We start from the raw sequence: 16,893 nt of genomic DNA, 5'->3' as shown, positions 1-16,893 counted from the left end.
CTCTTTTTCAGTGCCACAAACAGTTCTCTTTCATAATATTTCGCTCTGCCTGGGCTAACCCTCATAAGGGGAAACCTGTCACAAAGCAGCGTCTGTCCCACTGGGTGGCGGAGGAGATTGCTTTGGCTTATACGAGTCATACGCAGTCACCTGTGGGCCTGCGAGCACATTCGACTCGAGGCTTGGCCGCATCCTGGGCCTCATTCAGGGGAGTTTCTGTTCAGGACATCTGTGCTACGGCGAGTTGGTCCTCGCCTGTCACTTTTGGACACTTGATAAGCTTGTCTGGCAATACGGGAGCAACCATATCCCATAGTGAGACATCGAGTGAAATGTTATAAAAGAGAACTTTAGGTTATTTGCATAACCCCGGTTCTCTGATTAATATGAGTGAGATGTCTCACCAGACAACCCTTCTTGCTTGGGCGAGTGAGAAGAGGTGCTTGTCTTGAATAATGTGTTGCCGTCCGCGTGAACTATTTAAGGTAGATGGTACTACCTGGGGTGGACGGACAGGTTTTACCAGCCAGTCAGGATTGGCGTAATGAGATTGCTGCTTCTGAGATCTGCAGCAAGGCGTGCATCCCATAGTGAGACATCTCACGCATATTAATCAGAGAACCGGGGTTATGCAAATAACCTAAAGTTTTGTGCCCGCAGTGAAAATGTTTTTAAAAGCCTGTCACATATGAAAATCGAAAATGATTACATCTTTTTTTTTAAAAAAAAAAGAAACAAAAATAAAACATGAGTCCCACCAGACAACAAAAATTGCCAACTTCATGCCTCACGTTAGCACAACACTCTGATCTATCAGCTGTGTCAGCGACTCAGCACAACTAGCTTAAAAAATACATGTGAGGTTTGAATGTGTTGTAGCTAAATCTGTCCAAGTATTTTTTAAAGCAAATATCTTACATTAAGACAGATTCAACAAGTCAGGTTTTGTTTCTATGTGTTGGATTTACTCAGTCCCAAGAAAGCATCAGCGTTACCTCCAGTTGGCCAGCTGACTCAACAGGGACTAATTGTCTCGGTTGTTACTGCAGCGTTGGCCCACTTGCTGAAGCAGTAAACTAGACTTCATTACATACAGGAATCTGCTGAGTACCGCATGTATTTTCTCAAAAGCAGATAGAACTATGAAAACGTTATTGATTTTAGGAGTGAATTGCTCCACAACATGAATACATTTTCATTACATCTTTTATTTTGTTGGCAGTTGCTATATAATCACAATTTAAATAGAGAGGGTGTACCTTACAATTACTGCCACGTTAGTGACGCTCAAAACATCAATAACAGACACACCCTATCAAAGGAAACTGTTTTATCATGCACTCTGGTTGATAGCCAGACAGTTAAGGTTTATGGAGTTGGGTTTAAAGAGATATATCTGAAGAGTCAAATACAGGTCTAACTACAAATGTCTAAGTTTGGCTGTGAACTAAGACTTATTGTTGTTATAAATGTGATAGTAGCATAGATATGAAACCTATCTGGTTTGATTCAGTTTGTTTGTTTGGTTTCATGTCTTTTACTGCTGTAAATTCTAACCGCTAAATTCTAAACTCTGATTTTATCAGGAACTCCATTGGTTACTCCAGTAACTCCAGTGTAAATCCATGGGCTTATCAAAACTCTGTCAAAAATCTATCTCTTCAGGAGCGTTCATAATATAATTCCAGCAGCGCTGCATGAAAAACCCATAAAGACAGGCATAAACAGGTCCACGTTTATCTGAAAGAATTTTTCACCAATATACCACTTCCAGTAAAGTTAAGGCCTGTGTTGCCTCTTCTGTACTCACTCAACACTAACATTGAGTCTCAGTGCTTGGTTCAGTATGATTAGACAGATACCTGGGGACCATAGTTTCTTCCTCTCTTAAATGGACTGTCAGTGCAAACCCTACTGTCCAGAAACCATGACAGCAATTGTTCTTTCTGCACCATCTCAGGAGGTTTAAGGTATCAGAGGAAGGGATGTGTGATTTTTACAGTGCTGTGACACAGATTGTCGTGTCACAGTGTGGTATGGTGACTGCTCACCCAATGACAAGAAAGAGCTTACTGAACTACAGTAGTGGCAGCAGCATTAAAAATCATTGCTCAAGATTTGACAAGCATTTGTCATTTGTGTCATATATATAAAACCAGCATGCTGACCCTGAAAACAATCAGGGAGCCCTTCATCCAGCCAAACCACTTTTTGTACTCGTCACTGTCAGTTCAGTCCAATCTTTATTGTGGCCCCTTGTGCTTTATTACCTCTGCACACATATTTATGCCGCTCATGTTGATTTAATGTGCTTGAGTGTATGAGTTTTTTATTTATGTGAGTCATTTGCGTCAAATTGTTGTTATTTATACTATACTTAAATACATACTGTACTGTCCAAATAAATACACAACACTGTCACCAGTAAAGATGAGTTGCTGCGGTGTAAACAAAACCTCTGATCAAATTAACATGTTGTAAACATGAAGCAAAACTGTTGTATTTGTTTGTAATGGAAAAGTACTGCAGAATGGGAGAGTGGAAAAAGCCAAGGAAGGTTATGCAACATCTTCATTCCACACCCCGATGCTCATATCATGGCAAATCTGACTCCATGTACAGACATGAATCACTTCCTTCCTTCTGAATCACTCAGTGTACTGATCTGAATTACTCGAGTCCTGGAGTAACTGGAGTCAGTATCACCAAGAATTTACCTGCGAAACCCAACTCCAAAGTGCTCTTGGTTCCTGCAAGTCCGAGTCCACACAACTAAGGGTGCAGACAATATCCCTATTGCTATAAAACACATAACAAATGGCGTTTCACTTGCAACTAAAGATTTAGATTGGTATGTGATGTCATATCTTTGGGATAAATAAAGTTAATAGGGGTATTAAAAAAACGTAATGTAATATTACTGCTCATAACCAAGGTAATTCAAGCTTTAAATTGTGCAATTCATTGTCCTTAAAACTTACTCCATTTGTTCTAAGTACTTGCTAGCAAGAAACCATTGCAACAACTAGCATAAACTGCATGGATTAGCAGTGGCTGCTAACTTATGCATCATCAGGGGGCTCAGGGAGCCAACAGAGTCAATTTAGAAGAAATTTTTGAACGGCTCAGTCGAATCAGACTTTCTGGCCATGCAGGAAGTTTTTCTAACATGACTGCATTGGATGCCGACTCCCCCGATGACAAATAAGGTAGTAGCCACAAGAACAGCTTCTTCCCCTCTGCTGTTGGACTACTGAACACCAACTGACTAACATCCTGCTCTGCACTTTAGTTACTTCAGTACAGGCACTGACCTGTGCTCATGTCATTATCCACCTGCTGACCATTTGCACTGTTTACCTCACCTACTTGTACTTAATTTAAGGATTTGTGACTTGACTTGGACTTGAGCACTGTTGACTTGGACTTGTGCATTAACTGCATTCGAACTTGTAAATCGGAGACAAGTCTTCAGATTTTTATCTAAGTTAGTCATTTAGTCATTTATCTAAGTTAAGTTCAATATTATATAATAATTACACAATGACAAATTGGGATTGAACTTGACTCGGAGCAGTAGTGGACTCGACTTGGACTTGACTCAAACACTGGGAACTCAAAACTGGACTCTGACTTGAAGTTTGGTGACTTAACGTTTCCAGTGTGTGGAGTTTGCAGGGCATCCACTGACAAAAACACAAAGTTCTGTTTTTGAAAGAAGTATGAAAAGATAACAACTCTGAGCACTAATGTTGTGGTAGTGACTCAGTCTCTGTAAGCAATGCTTCAAGAGGTTGGTGTTGTTCTGATACTGAAATGTGTGTTGCCCATCAGTCAAATCATTCCAACCGGTAGATACATTTAAATCAGAAACAGTCACAGCAGAAGCTTTAGTAAATCAGTCTATACTGATCTGTAAATGAAGTTACATTAAATCCATGCAGCCATCTGAAGGCAAAGGGCAAAGAAAGCTGCAGCCCCACGGGCAATGAGTTTGCAGCTGTGAATTGTTGACTTGCAGCCAGCAGTAATTTTGGAAACCAGGTTAGGTGCATGAATTCAAATAAAACAGGCTGAGAAGACTGGTTATTATAACATGCTTCTTTGGTGAAGCAAAGAAGCTGAAGTTTTCCACTAAAAGTGCATCAAATGTTCTCACCTGATTTCTTCTCTATCACCTCCACTGTAGCATTGAGTCTTGCTCATAGTTTAAAATTTCTGTATGTGTGTCAAGTAAACATAAAACCAGCTTTTATGTCAGTCCATCTGAAGGGTGCAGGATGTTTTTAACTCTCCTGTTGAAGGTTGTCCAAAGTCGCTCTTCTTCTCCAAAATACTGAGCCGGTCACTGGCACGTCAGAAGGTAAGGTCAGTCAAGTTACAAATCATAACCAGGAAGGTCAGGACATGCAGCTTGCGAGACATCTCCTTAATGTTAGTGTATCAATAAAATGAAATAAATGATGAAATAACATAATAATCATTTCAAACCATCATACCGTTTCGAGTGTCATGTAAAGTGTCAATCCACCTTGAGTCCCCATCTCTGGTTTGTGATATCTTTATAATGTCCTCAATGTCTCTGGCGTTTGTAGAGCTGGCAGTGACCAAACCACTAAGGTTCTGTTTTTGAAAGAAAGAAGAAAAAACTCTGAGTTCTATTATTGGTTATTTAGAAATCAGAATCAGAATCAGAATCAGAATTCCTTTATTTATCCCTGGAGGGAAGTTCTTGTTTTTACAGACATTGCACATGCAGAATTCCGTTCAATTTAGTGATTCCGTTCAAAATCGAATTCCAGCTACATAATCACCACACAGGAAGAGGGATGTGGGTTTGAAACCATCTGTGTGGTATTTGCATAGCAACCTGTCTAGGACGTCTCCAACCAATTTTCTACTTGGATCATCTGCAGCCACCCATGATCCTCCAAAGAATAAGCAGTTGTAGATAATGGATGGATGGATGGACAAATGTAGTTGTTTTCACAATATCTGAACTCGTTTTAAGATATACTTCCTAAATATAGAGCCTTATTTCAAGACAATGGCACTGTGGTTAAATTTAAGCACACTGAGAAATAATCTTTTCTTTGTACCCAGACAAATGTACTTGTTTTAGTCTTGCAGCACTACTTCTCAGATATCTACGTGTCAAGTTTCCTGTCCAGTTGACACAAGATAACTAAGAGCAAATATCTGGTTACTTCCGCCACTTTCTGTCAAGCAGTAAATCTTGCTCACTGTTTAAAAGGCTCAGTTATGTATAAGATGTTCACACTTGACAGCTAAACATGAATCCAGCTATTTTATCAGAAGACTCAACATTTTGTTGAGGGTGGAGCTTGCTTTTGATTTTCCTGTTTCTGGAATGTCGATCTTCTTTGCCAGCACTCTGCCAGTCAGTCCCTGAAACATTACCAAATCAGCCAGTCCATCATGACTGTCAACATCCCAGGAGTGATAGTGATGGTGTTTTTCTACCTGCTGGTCCTGGGGACTGGCATCTGGGCTTCTTTCAAGTCCAAAAGGAAACAGAAGAAAAGTGCCGCCACTGGAATGGACATGGCCCTGCTGGGAAACAGGAGCATTAACTGGGTGGTGGGCATCTTCACAATGACAGGTGAGGGGAGCACGACTTGACAACATCTATGATGTAAACTGTAAGACTGTGAATTCCAAAAAGTCAAGATTATTAAGGAAATTGTAAGAATAATTAAAGTTAAGATAAGATAGGTGTTACTAGGCTGCAACACGAAACAGTTTGAGCAACAAGAGGTGCACTACAGAGCTCTTACTTAGCAGCTCACAAAAGCTGAATGATACACATGCTGGGAAATATGAGAGTTTAAAGAGTGAAACCAGGTTATTATCAGGTGATAGCAAGACAAGGTTAACCTTGAAGTTGTTTGTTGCTTCTGCTTTGTGTTTTAAACTAAGAAACCAGAGACGGGCCAAAACATTTCATGAACAATTAAAGCTGCAAGTAGCATTGAGTGAGTCCTTGCAGACCTCTGCATGTTGGGGCTGGAGGCAGACCTGTTGCTAGCAGGGGGCATAATGAGCATGACTGAATATTGGCCTGTGCTTTTTTCAGATTGGCACAGCACCTGAAGTTTGGTGCAGCTAGACAACGTATATACAAGTTACAAAAACGTCCTGTTTCCTGGCGAAACTTTTCTGATTGCCTTCCAGGTGTATCTGGTCATTTAGATGCAAACAGTGCACACAGTAAAAAAATTTAATTTGAGTATAACTGAATACTTGCATCTAAGTGTCTTCAGGACTAAACTTCTGTCTATAATGTGAAGTTTGATAAAGACTGGAAAAGCCACACTTGAGTTTCAGCAATTTCTTGTTTCATGGTGAAACATCAAACTTCGCTACATCACCACAGCCACGCCTTTGAAATGCTGCAAAACCCTTTGATACGTTTTCATCATCGTGGTCTTTCGTATTAGCTCACCAAGTCTGAAGCTGATCGGACTAATCCCAGGGACAAGTTCATGAAAATATGATCTCTGTAAATGGCCATAAAAAAATTGAATGTTAATTCAAGGTGGCCAAGTTTCTGTTGTTCCCAGGAGAAATCTTTAAGTCTCAGGGAGTTCTGTGTGCCTACCAAATTTTGTACATCTAGGTGAAGCGTACCTTTATTTAAATTTTGTAGGGGGTGCTATGATGTCATTTTGCCACAGCCATTACAGAAACCTATATATACAAATATTACTATTCTCCACTTGGGAAAACTGTTTCATGCGGTTTTGAACATCCCTACCCTCTCAAACTCAACTTCCTGTTTCACAGATAAAGACTGCGTCACCATGGCAACAGCGTTTAACAAAAGCTTATAATCTTAGTGGATCACCAATCTCTTGAGTTTGTCCTACCAAATCTGAGGCTGATCCAACCTGCTAGGATCAGAACACACAAAGAGAGAGCTTGAAACTGGTGCTATGACTGAGGCTGAACTTTCACATATACATGACTTCAGGCCACCACTGTCAAACATGTGAAGTTTAGGGCAGATTGGACAAAGAACATGTCAGGTACAACAATTTCCTGTTTTTTGGCATCTAACATCAGCAACATCAAAATTTGCCGTGCCGCCACAGGAAGCGTGTCTGATGAAACAACACGGCCTTCCCTCTGATCCGGCAACAAGGTCTCCAGACTTTATGGACCAAATTTGATGTGGCTCTGGTCAACCTGCCAGATGTAGTAATGTAAAGTATACAACAGGTTATTTTCTGTTGCTATTAGGTAGTGCTGTGACTCTCAGGAAATATCGTCAGCTGCATGTACTCAGAGCGGAAGGGTGATCATATGTCTGTGTTGGCTGGTGCCAGTGACGGGGGTGGAGACATCGCAAAAGCACAGAGAGAGGGCGGCAGTCCAACAGACTGACATGTCTGTTTCCAGTCACATGTGTCTCTGTGGCAGAGTACCGGACAACCAGAGGCCATGGATGACTGTGAAGGTGGATGCTCTGCTGACGACGTGAGACTCCATCTTCAAGCAGACGACAGGGATCTATCTCTTCCAGGCCATCAAAGCACATGGCCCAAAGAATCCAAAGAATCCAGCAGTAACATGTGACGCACGTGTCAGGGAGAACATCACCTGTCTGTGACAATGATGCACGTTCTACACGTGCTGAAGTCAGTCAGTGTCAGTCAGGCAGTCATGAAATTATTGACAAATACTGCTAATTACGAGCACCACCCTGTTGCCAGGGACCAATTAACAAACTGGAAAGGCAGTCTCAAACTGGTTTTCACTGAGAAGTGTCAATATAGAGAGTGGAAAAACTAATGGAACACCATGGTATAACACACGCCCAACAAGGATGTGGAGCACGCAAACTCATTTCGTTATGCTACCATGTGATCTCTACACTGGATGTTAATGTCTGAAATGTGTGCAGGTGGGTTAGTGAAGGAGAAGAGAAAGAGGAGAAAAAGCAGTGGGCCTCTTGCATTGCATTTCCCCGAGGTGATTGGAGTTTGCTTTAGAAGTCTGCTCTTCTGGCTTCAGCGTAATCCTTGGCTGAAGCTGGCAGGTCTGCTGGGTGTTCCTGCGGTGGATTTGGCACACTGATTTCTTCAGTGGGAGGCACGGAAAAGCAGCAGAGTCGACTTGATCGGAGAGAATTGTGTAATATGTTATCGCTTTGACAAAGTCCCTTCGGCCATCTGCAGGCAACAGGTGTGATCAGCTGATATGACACAGATGTCTCTTTCAGATACAGGAAAACAAAAACAGTTGGGTATTGTATCAGGCTGATCTATTCAAATGTGTGAAAAAACACCCTGGAGTGACTAATTTTATTTCCTTTTGGGTGACAGTTTTCTTGGAATCATTCATTTGGCCAACAAAAATCTCTGATAACATAGTGTGCTCACATCATCATGCCATAATCCCACAGAAAGTTTATTAATGATGAGGCCTTATCAGCCAACATGTTGTCCTCTGTCCAAATAGCTGCTGTTTGTCCACTGTTTTCACTTGCCTTGTGGTAATCCATCCTGCAGCGACGTGGGTTGGCGGGGGATTCATTGTTGGTACCGTTGAGGTGGTGTACACGCCCTCCATGGGACTAACCTGGACAATCATAATGGAATTGGCATACAGCTCATCTTTTATTATTGGTAAGACTTTAAAATGACACCTGACAGGATACTGTACGTCTGTATGTGCAACGATAAAAATATGGCCTGACAATTAAAGTAATTACAAAAACCTAATTACATCAGCAGACATAATGTGTTCTCAGTCAGCAGATATTCGCTTCCCTTCAGATGACCAAACTGCATACTTACGTAATACAATCAGCCACTAAATGCTGAAGACCTCCTATATGGAAGCTGTACTAAAAAGAACATGAATCTTCACACCTTTGTGGTAGATTTTCAAAGGGCCTTAAACAGGAGAAAGTGGGGGAATTATTTAAAAATCAAACAGAAGTCATCTGAAACTTATTTGTTTCAGATGATTGTATTGTTTTAATTATATTATTGCATTATGAACTTAAGAGTCAAACTGTTCCGTGCAGGCTGTAATGTGTTTCTGTCATGGCTGATTTTGCAGGGCAACAGGGATAGAACTCAAATGCATAGACAGAAGAGGCAGCAGGATGACTTCAGTGATCAAAAATTTGAAACATTTACACTTTTAGTCTTTAAATCTAAGACAATTTAATCCATAAGAGTGCAAAATTTAAAGATTGCATCTGCATGTGATTACTTCTGTATGTGATCTTTTTCCCCTCCCCTCACATGACTGTTTCCTTTACATGAAGCTGGCGTGGTGTTCGCCAAGCCACTGAGAGAAAGAAACTGTGTGACCATGCTGGACCCTTTCCATGTCAAGTATGGAAAAGTAATAGCAGCTGGACTGAGCCTGGCTTCACTTTTCATTGATTTGATCTGGGTGCCAACGACATTAATTGGTTTAGGTACGTGACACACGTATTCACGTTGGTTGCATGTGTACATGTATTTGTATTATTGTAACTGTGTGTTTGCAATGTCTTTATCTGATGGGTAAATTCAGTGTTCTGACAAATTCAACATGTCTTACTGCAATGAATATGAACCTTCATTCACACAAAGGTTGGTTCTAAAATTTCACTGACTGAATGTGTTTGACAGGAGGAATCATGAGTGTGGTCCTGCATTTGCCCTTCGCTGTGTGCATCTGGATCTCTGCTGCCATCGCCATTATCTACACACTGCTGGGGGGTCTCTACTCTGTGGCCTACACAGATGTGATACAGCTTGTCCTCATATTCATCAGCTTGGTCAGTCTGTTATACTTTTGGTTTTCATAGTGTCGGGCTTCTTGTTTGAAGGTCTCAAAAAGTCCAAAAGACGCCTTTGACATTGGCATGTGTTTCTCACTGAAAGTCTTATTTGTCTCTGCAGTGGCTCTGTGTTCCCTTTGTCCTGATGAATCCCCACTCCTTGGACATTAGCCAGACGCTGTTGAACAACACCTTACATGCACCCTGGATTGGTAAACTGGAGCTGAATAGGACCTGGATAATGATGGATGATTTCTTATTCTTTGTAAGGAAGCAACAACACGTCATCTATCAATACAATTCACTCTAGTCCCATTTAAATCGTGGACTGTTTTTCATCGTAAAGAATCGGACAGTTTATACGCATGAGCTTCAAAGTGAAACAATATGTGTGTAATTGTCAATATGAAATTAGGATGCAAAGTTTAAGAGAGCTTTCTTTAATCTCAAAGGGTCCTTCAGGGCTAAGAGCAGACAGACGTTTTAGTAGTATTTACTCTAAAAGAATGACTCACTAGTGATTAAAATAACCAACTAACCGTTCTACCCTTAAGGCCCTGGGGAGCCTGGGATATCAGTGCATCCACCAGAGGACTTTGTCAGCATCTTCCTTAGCCACAGCAAAGCTCACCTGCTGTGCTGCTGCTCTCCTCTTGGTTGTATGTGGGATCCCTCCTATACTGCTTGGGGCAGCTGCTGCATCCACAGGTAATAACAGCATCCACATTATGAGTAAACTGAAAACTGATGTCTAAATTTCGATCATGTAAACATCTGAATGAGTTAACATTAACATTAATCATTATATATTGAGAAGGGTGTGTGTTTCACAGCGTCACAGCCTGCAGCTCCCCCTACTGGCCACACTGACCGCAGTATAAGAGATTTACATTTTTCACAGCTTCAGCTATTATGTGCTCCTGGGAATTCTCTCTTTTCCTGTTAGGTCTTCTGAGCTGAACCTGTTTCTCAACAGGCTGCACATAAGTTTTATCATTTACTTTGATTGCTGCTGATATGCGGTCTGGGCCCTTCTGTGTGGAGTTTGCATGTTCTCCCTGTGCCTGCGTGGGTTTTCTCCGGGTACTCCGGCTTCCTCCCACAATACCAAAAACATGCACATTAGGTTAATTGGCTGCTCTACATTGCCCCGAGGTGTGAGTGTGAGAGTGTGTGGTTGTTTGTCTTTGTGTATTGGCTCTGCGATTGACTGGCGACCAGTCCAGGGTGAACCCCGCCTCTCGCCCGTAGTCAGCTGAGATAGGCTCCAGCTCCCCTGCGACCCTGACGGATAAGCGGTATAGAAAATGGATGGATGATGCATCCATCTACACTGGTGTGCAGCTTAAGAGCCTTACTGATGGAACAATATTAGAGGACAAGCCAAGCCATTTTGTATCAAGTATTCTTTCCACTTCAGTGTAAGAAGGACATCTTCTGTTGGGTTCCCACTGCTACCTGCATGGCCATCTTCATATAACAGAACTCCTGCTCCCACATCTCTCTGAAATGTGTGACTGCTGGGAGGATGAATTTGAAGGATATCTGCTGAACTGTCAGACTTTGCTGAAGTTCAGCTCCTTCACTGATCTGACTGACCTGGTTCCCCACCAGGCAATGAATCATCCCTGGGCAAGGAGAAATACATCTGCATCCAGGTTACTAAGCAGAGCTAGATGAAAGCAACATATTGTGAGGTACTTGAGGTACAGGGCTGACGCACAAAGACAGACCACCACACACTCTCATGCTCACACCTAGGGGCAATCTAGAGTAGCACACCGAGAACATTCTCACTCCTTAACTGCCTGCAGTAGCGAACCAGCAGAGCAGATGATCTCTCAAATACCATGTGGCACAGAGCTAAATAGACCGTCACTAGCTCCTCCTGCTGGCCAGACAGACGGACTTATAAGTACATCTCAAAAAATTAGAAAAGTTTTTTTATGTCACTCATGTCACATAGAGTGAAATATTTCAAGCCTTTATTTCTTTAGATTTTGATGATTAAGGCTTAAAAATAACGAAAACCCAAAATCCAGTGTCTCAGAAAATTAGAATATTACACAACATCAATTCAAAGAAAAGGATATTTTGAGCAGAAATATCAGGCGTCTAAAAAGTGCCATCATTTCTATGGACTCAGTACTTGGTTGGGCCTCCTTTTACATGAATTAGTGCATTAATGCTGTGTGGCATGGAGACAATCAGCCTGTGGCACTGCTCAGGTGTGCTGCTCAGGTTTCTGAGGGAATTCTCCTCACTGTTTGTTGTTTCACACCTCTCACTATTTTGTCTCCTTTTCTCTCATTTTGCATTCCACACCATCACTTTGTTAAGTCATATCCACAGCGAAATGCGTTGCGTGTCAGCAACAATCGTCTGTGCAAAACACAGTGCACTGTGTACACTTGGATGTAATGAAGCTTCAGTGCAAAGGATTTGGGAGCAGATGCAGGCTGCTCCAGTGTTGAAGCCATGGATTACAGTCTTACATACAGAAAAGTTTTGGATGAGTTAAACTAGATGAAACAGTATGAAAATCATGGGATTGATCAAGTCAGTAGGATTCATTCTTTGCTCATCAGAATGTATAGAATTTGGTGGTGATACACCTGATGTGAAATGTTATTTAGCATTGCACCACACCACTCTTCTTTTGACAAATGTATGATTAATAGTCTATTCATTCAACAGTCTGTTTATTCAGGAGAATTTCCTTAGATTCCATTCACCAGACTGGAGGCCAAATGTTCAGGGGTCCAGGAAATGATCTCTGTGCTCCTTATATCTTGGCACACAGTGCTTAGTTTGCAACTTATATCCTGTAGGCTCTGTTTAAACTCACTCAAATAGATCACATGCTTCTTCCTTCTTTTGTGTCCATGCCTCAGACTGGAACCTGACAGCATACGGTTCTCCATCCCCGTATGATCGTGGGGAAGCAGCACTGGCTCTGCCGATCGCCCTGGAGTACCTCACCCCAGCCTTCATGTCCATTGTCGGCATTGGATGTGTGGCCGCTGCTGTGATGTCGTCAGTTGACTCTGCTTTGCTCTCTGCAGCTTCTGTCTTCAGCTCCAACATATACAAGAACATCATGAGGCCTCAGGTAGAGATCTCCACCTGTCCATAAAATTCAAGTTGCTTAGGGTCAGCTTGGCAGTTTTGTTGCATCTAGCAAAACACATTGTTTGGCCTTTTGAAGTATAATAAAGATTGTTCAGTCACTGCAGTGTCTGTGGAGATTCTCAGTCATCCAGGTCATTTTAACTCTTTGAGTCACTGCAGTGGTTGGTAACATTAGCACAGCTAATTTGCTGTCATCTATGCTCTCTGAAGTGATTCTGACCTCTGCTCCCTGACCCTCTTGAGCAGGTGGTGGCAGGGCAGGTGGTGTCACCTTGTGGCCACAGGTGCACTCACACAGACCTATTCTGTTATGTTAAACAGACCTGGGATCTTTGGTAATAGAACAAGTTGACCCACCCTGACTGGTGGTCCAAACCCTTATGGGTCCAGGCAGACCATGAAGACCTCCATCTTCTGGTGACAAAATGAGCTAGAAGAATGAACAAATTTATTAGGAGGTATACTGGAAAGCAGGAGAGTCTCAGTCCTTTGCAATTTGTGTGTTATGTGTGGCTCTTGTTTCTTCTTCAGGCATCGGACAGAGAAATTCAGTGGGTGATCCGTGCTTCTGTGGTGGTAGTCGGCGTGGTTGGTACATCACTCACCAGCCTGAAAAATAGTGTGGTAATGTTCTGGTTAATTGGTGCTGAAGTGGCCTACGCCATCGTCTTCCCTCAACTGACCTGCGTCCTCTTCTTCAACATCTCCAACGGTTACGGGGCTGTAATGGGTTTTCTGGTGGGAGTGGTATTAAGACTGCTGAGCGGAGACTCATCACTCGGGATAGCACCAGTCATACACTTCCCAGGATGCACTCTGGAGGACAGTGTTTATGTCCAGTACTCCCCAGTTAAGACCATCTCCATGCTGTCTGCCTTTGCTGCAATCTTGTTGTTCTCCTACCTGGCTTCTGTACTCTTCAACAAAGGCCTGCTTCCTGAGAGGTGGGATGTGTTCAAAGTGAAAGCCCAGCATTCAACGCCACCACTGAGACCAGTTGAACATAATGAGGATGACAAGTTGGACAGAAACGACTCTCAGAGTGAGGTGGCACAACCAATGATGAGCACAAAGTGCTAGTGTTCCTGTGTGTACAGCAGCATCTGTTTTCTTGATCTGTAATGTAGACCAGCGGTTACTCAGCTTCATTATAGAGAGAAAACGGATCTGCACCGAGAGGCAGGAGGGAGAGGGAACAGATAAAGGATTCAGGATTTTTCTCTTTCTGAATGACTTCTGCATTCCATGGTTCATTGTATATACACATCAGGTTTTCTGGGTTCTGAGGGAAAACAGTAGAAATGGTCTTTTTATTTAAAAAATTACAATAAAAAGAGGGATAACTGACTGTTGTTTGCATTCGGAGAGTGGAGTATGCTGACATAGGCATGCTGCTCTTAACAGCAGCATTATGGGTGGAAATGCGGTGCAGCGACTCCGTTTTCATGCTTAATTGAAATCTGTACGTGGAAAAGTCATTTATAATTTTTCAAACACAACAGTCCTTATAAAATAAATGTTTCATCACTTCTTATCTGTGCTGTTTCAGCTCAAAGTGTTCTATGCCCCAGCTTCCCTTACTGCTTCTTCAAGGTCACGTTCTTTACTGCTCACAAGGTCTCCACTCAGAGGGAATTTGTATTCCATTGTACTGACAACAAGCAAACCATTGGCTCTGCCACTGGCTGGCGATCTTCCAAAATGAATAGGCAACTAAATTACTCACTCACTTTCACTTCAGATTCTGTGAGTACAGGTCCAGTCCTCCCCAGGACAATCAGCATCCAAAAACAGCTTTTCTTCACCCATTTAAAGAGGAGCCAGTGAGGCCCACAGCTTGTAGGGCTGCAGCAACACTCACTTGATGTGATATGCAAAACTATGCTATGCTCCTTCAATGAGTGTTTAATGTAAAGTACCTGGGTTAATATCCAGGAATGAACTTATGCTACCGCTGACACTAACACCACAATATGGCAGTGATTATTGATTAAAAAAGAAGAAAGAAAGAAAACTTGTTCACATGACTGTTTCCTTTACATGAAGCTGGCGTGGTGTTCGCCAAGCCACTGAGAGAAAGAAACTGTGTGACCATGCTGGACCCTTTCCATGTCAAGTATGGAAAAGTAATAGCAGCTGGACTGAGCCTGAGTGAGTATTTGACAGAAGAAACTTGAGCTGGAGTTTGAATTCAGATTAGATATAGATATAGACAACCTCAGAACAGGGGACGAGCTGCTGATTGAAACTCACAGCCCCTGCAATACTCCAGTACTATCTGATCTAACCTTCCATCTGCCGATCAGAACGTTGTGGGTCAAAAACATATTCTTCTTATTCTTCTCCAAAGGTGCAGAGAGGGTTGTGTGCATTTTTCTTACACTTAGGGTCCATTAACAAGAGGGACTACCTTATCAATTCTTATGGAGTAAATTCAGTATCATCACTTCATTGATATTTTACACATAAGAGGTGTAGAGTGATGGAGCCACCACATTGTGAGGTCTCCCAAGAAGCTCGGCTTTTTAAGGATGAGCCTGTACCTCTCAAGTTACCAGTCCACACTTTGCACTGACTGATCCATGCTGAACTCCCAAGCTAAGTCCCCACAGACTGAGCTACAGGAGCCCTTCATAAATGCAATGCAATGTAATGTAATGTCTCAGACTGCTCCTCACCAGACTGGAAGGCACTGGACATAGGCAACGCCTTCAAGGGTACATATCCTCCCAAATGGAGGATGGCGAGTGGCCCTATCAACAGTTCCTCAGTCCTCAAGTCGACAGTCCTCAAGGCAATCCCTCCAGCCAGCTGCTGATGGAGGAGGTGAGGGTGGACTGGATGGCAGTATATGAGTGCCCCGTGCTAGTCTAGCAACTATGTCTGAGATGCTAAGGTGTAGCCAGAAATTCTTAATGATACACAAGATGTTACAAGTATGAGAAAGTGAAACTGTTCCTGGCAACAGAAAGTATTGAGGAGCAACAATTTCCCAGCAGAGCCCTGAAACATTTCCCTGGAGCAGTTTATCTTCAGGTCTCTTACAAAATGAAAATGCACTGCAGAATAGCGCAGTGCGGGTCAGGATTGTGCACGTTATGTTACAGGAAAACCATAATGTTTGCTATCACAACAGTTTACATGTGAAAACTGTGGCTTTACAGCATGTATACACAAGTTAGCAGCAGTGTTTACCATCTGTAGTCCAGTCGAAATTAAGTAGCAAAGTGAAACAAAAAGCCAATAAACACGAAGAAGCCTGAAAAAGTAAAAGCTACTCACCAAGCAGCAGATACTTTTAAATCCACACAATAACATGAAAGTCTAATGTGACTACAGCAGTAAATCAATCTGCGCTCATCTATAAAAGAATGAATGATGAATGAACGTCTGCAGCTGTGAGAAGAGCAGGAAAAAGGATTAAAAGAGAGTGTAAAATCAGTTTTGGCGCCCTCGTACCTGAATGCTGATGGGATCTTAAAGCCCGTTGGTTCTCTTCCTGGGACACTGATCCTGTGCGTGACAGTCCTCACACTGATCTGAAACCAGTATCCCGACTGAAGCAGTGTCTCATCAGATCAGAACTAGTTTTAAGTGGTTCATGTGATCACATGTCTGCGACCGACCATCATAACCAAGCACACCTGTTATTACAACAACCCTAAACTATTTTATCTTAAAGCATCTTTCATATGCAGCTGACGGTGATTAAATGCTGCCTCCTCTTGGTTGTCTGCTGGTTGTCAGCCGAGCTGTGAGTTTTGTCTCTCAGTGTTAGTGCTTGTTAGGAGACCAGTAAAAAGACTGTCACAGTAATTAATGCATCAGTTTCTTCAGCTTCTCTTGGACTCACTTTTTGAGGGTTGTAGGGCTGACTTCAGTTTTGTGCTCGTTTAACTTCGGGAAATGATTGCCAAAGGACGGGTAGTAAGGGAGTCAACAGCATCATTTGTTTC

General features: G+C 42.3%; 1 protein-coding gene and 1 long non-coding RNA gene across 3 annotated transcripts; one reads left to right on the top strand and one right to left on the bottom strand.

Annotated features, from left to right (window-relative positions):
- Nucleotides 1–1,755: 1,755 nt before the first annotated feature.
- LOC124066036 lies at nucleotides 1,756–5,616 on the bottom strand. 2 transcript variants are annotated; one of them, XR_006844534.1, is made up of 3 exons: nucleotides 5,485–5,616; nucleotides 4,500–4,623; nucleotides 1,756–4,348 (listed from the first exon to the last, which is right to left on the bottom strand). It is a non-coding gene; the product is annotated as an uncharacterized LOC124066036 (long non-coding RNA). The 2 variants fall into 2 exon arrangements; XR_006844533.1 differs by having other exon boundaries at nucleotides 1,756–4,623.
- Nucleotides 5,408–14,951, top strand: LOC124066034 (high-affinity choline transporter 1-like). Its single transcript, XM_046402090.1, has 8 exons — nucleotides 5,408–5,623; nucleotides 8,535–8,651; nucleotides 9,302–9,457; nucleotides 9,654–9,802; nucleotides 9,927–10,070; nucleotides 10,360–10,513; nucleotides 12,700–12,917; nucleotides 13,469–14,951. Exons 1-8 carry the CDS (start codon nucleotides 5,440–5,442, stop codon nucleotides 14,015–14,017), a joined length of 1,671 nt encoding a protein of 556 aa, XP_046258046.1. The 5' UTR covers nucleotides 5,408–5,439; the 3' UTR covers nucleotides 14,018–14,951.
- Nucleotides 14,952–16,893: the final 1,942 nt, after the last annotated feature.

Source organism: Scatophagus argus, chromosome 10 (genome assembly GCF_020382885.2).
Source record: "Scatophagus argus isolate fScaArg1 chromosome 10, fScaArg1.pri, whole genome shotgun sequence".
NCBI classification, from domain to species: domain Eukaryota; kingdom Metazoa; phylum Chordata; class Actinopteri; family Scatophagidae; genus Scatophagus; species Scatophagus argus.
Note: the sequence above shows the minus strand (reverse complement) of the source record. Positions and strands in the feature narration are given on the sequence as shown.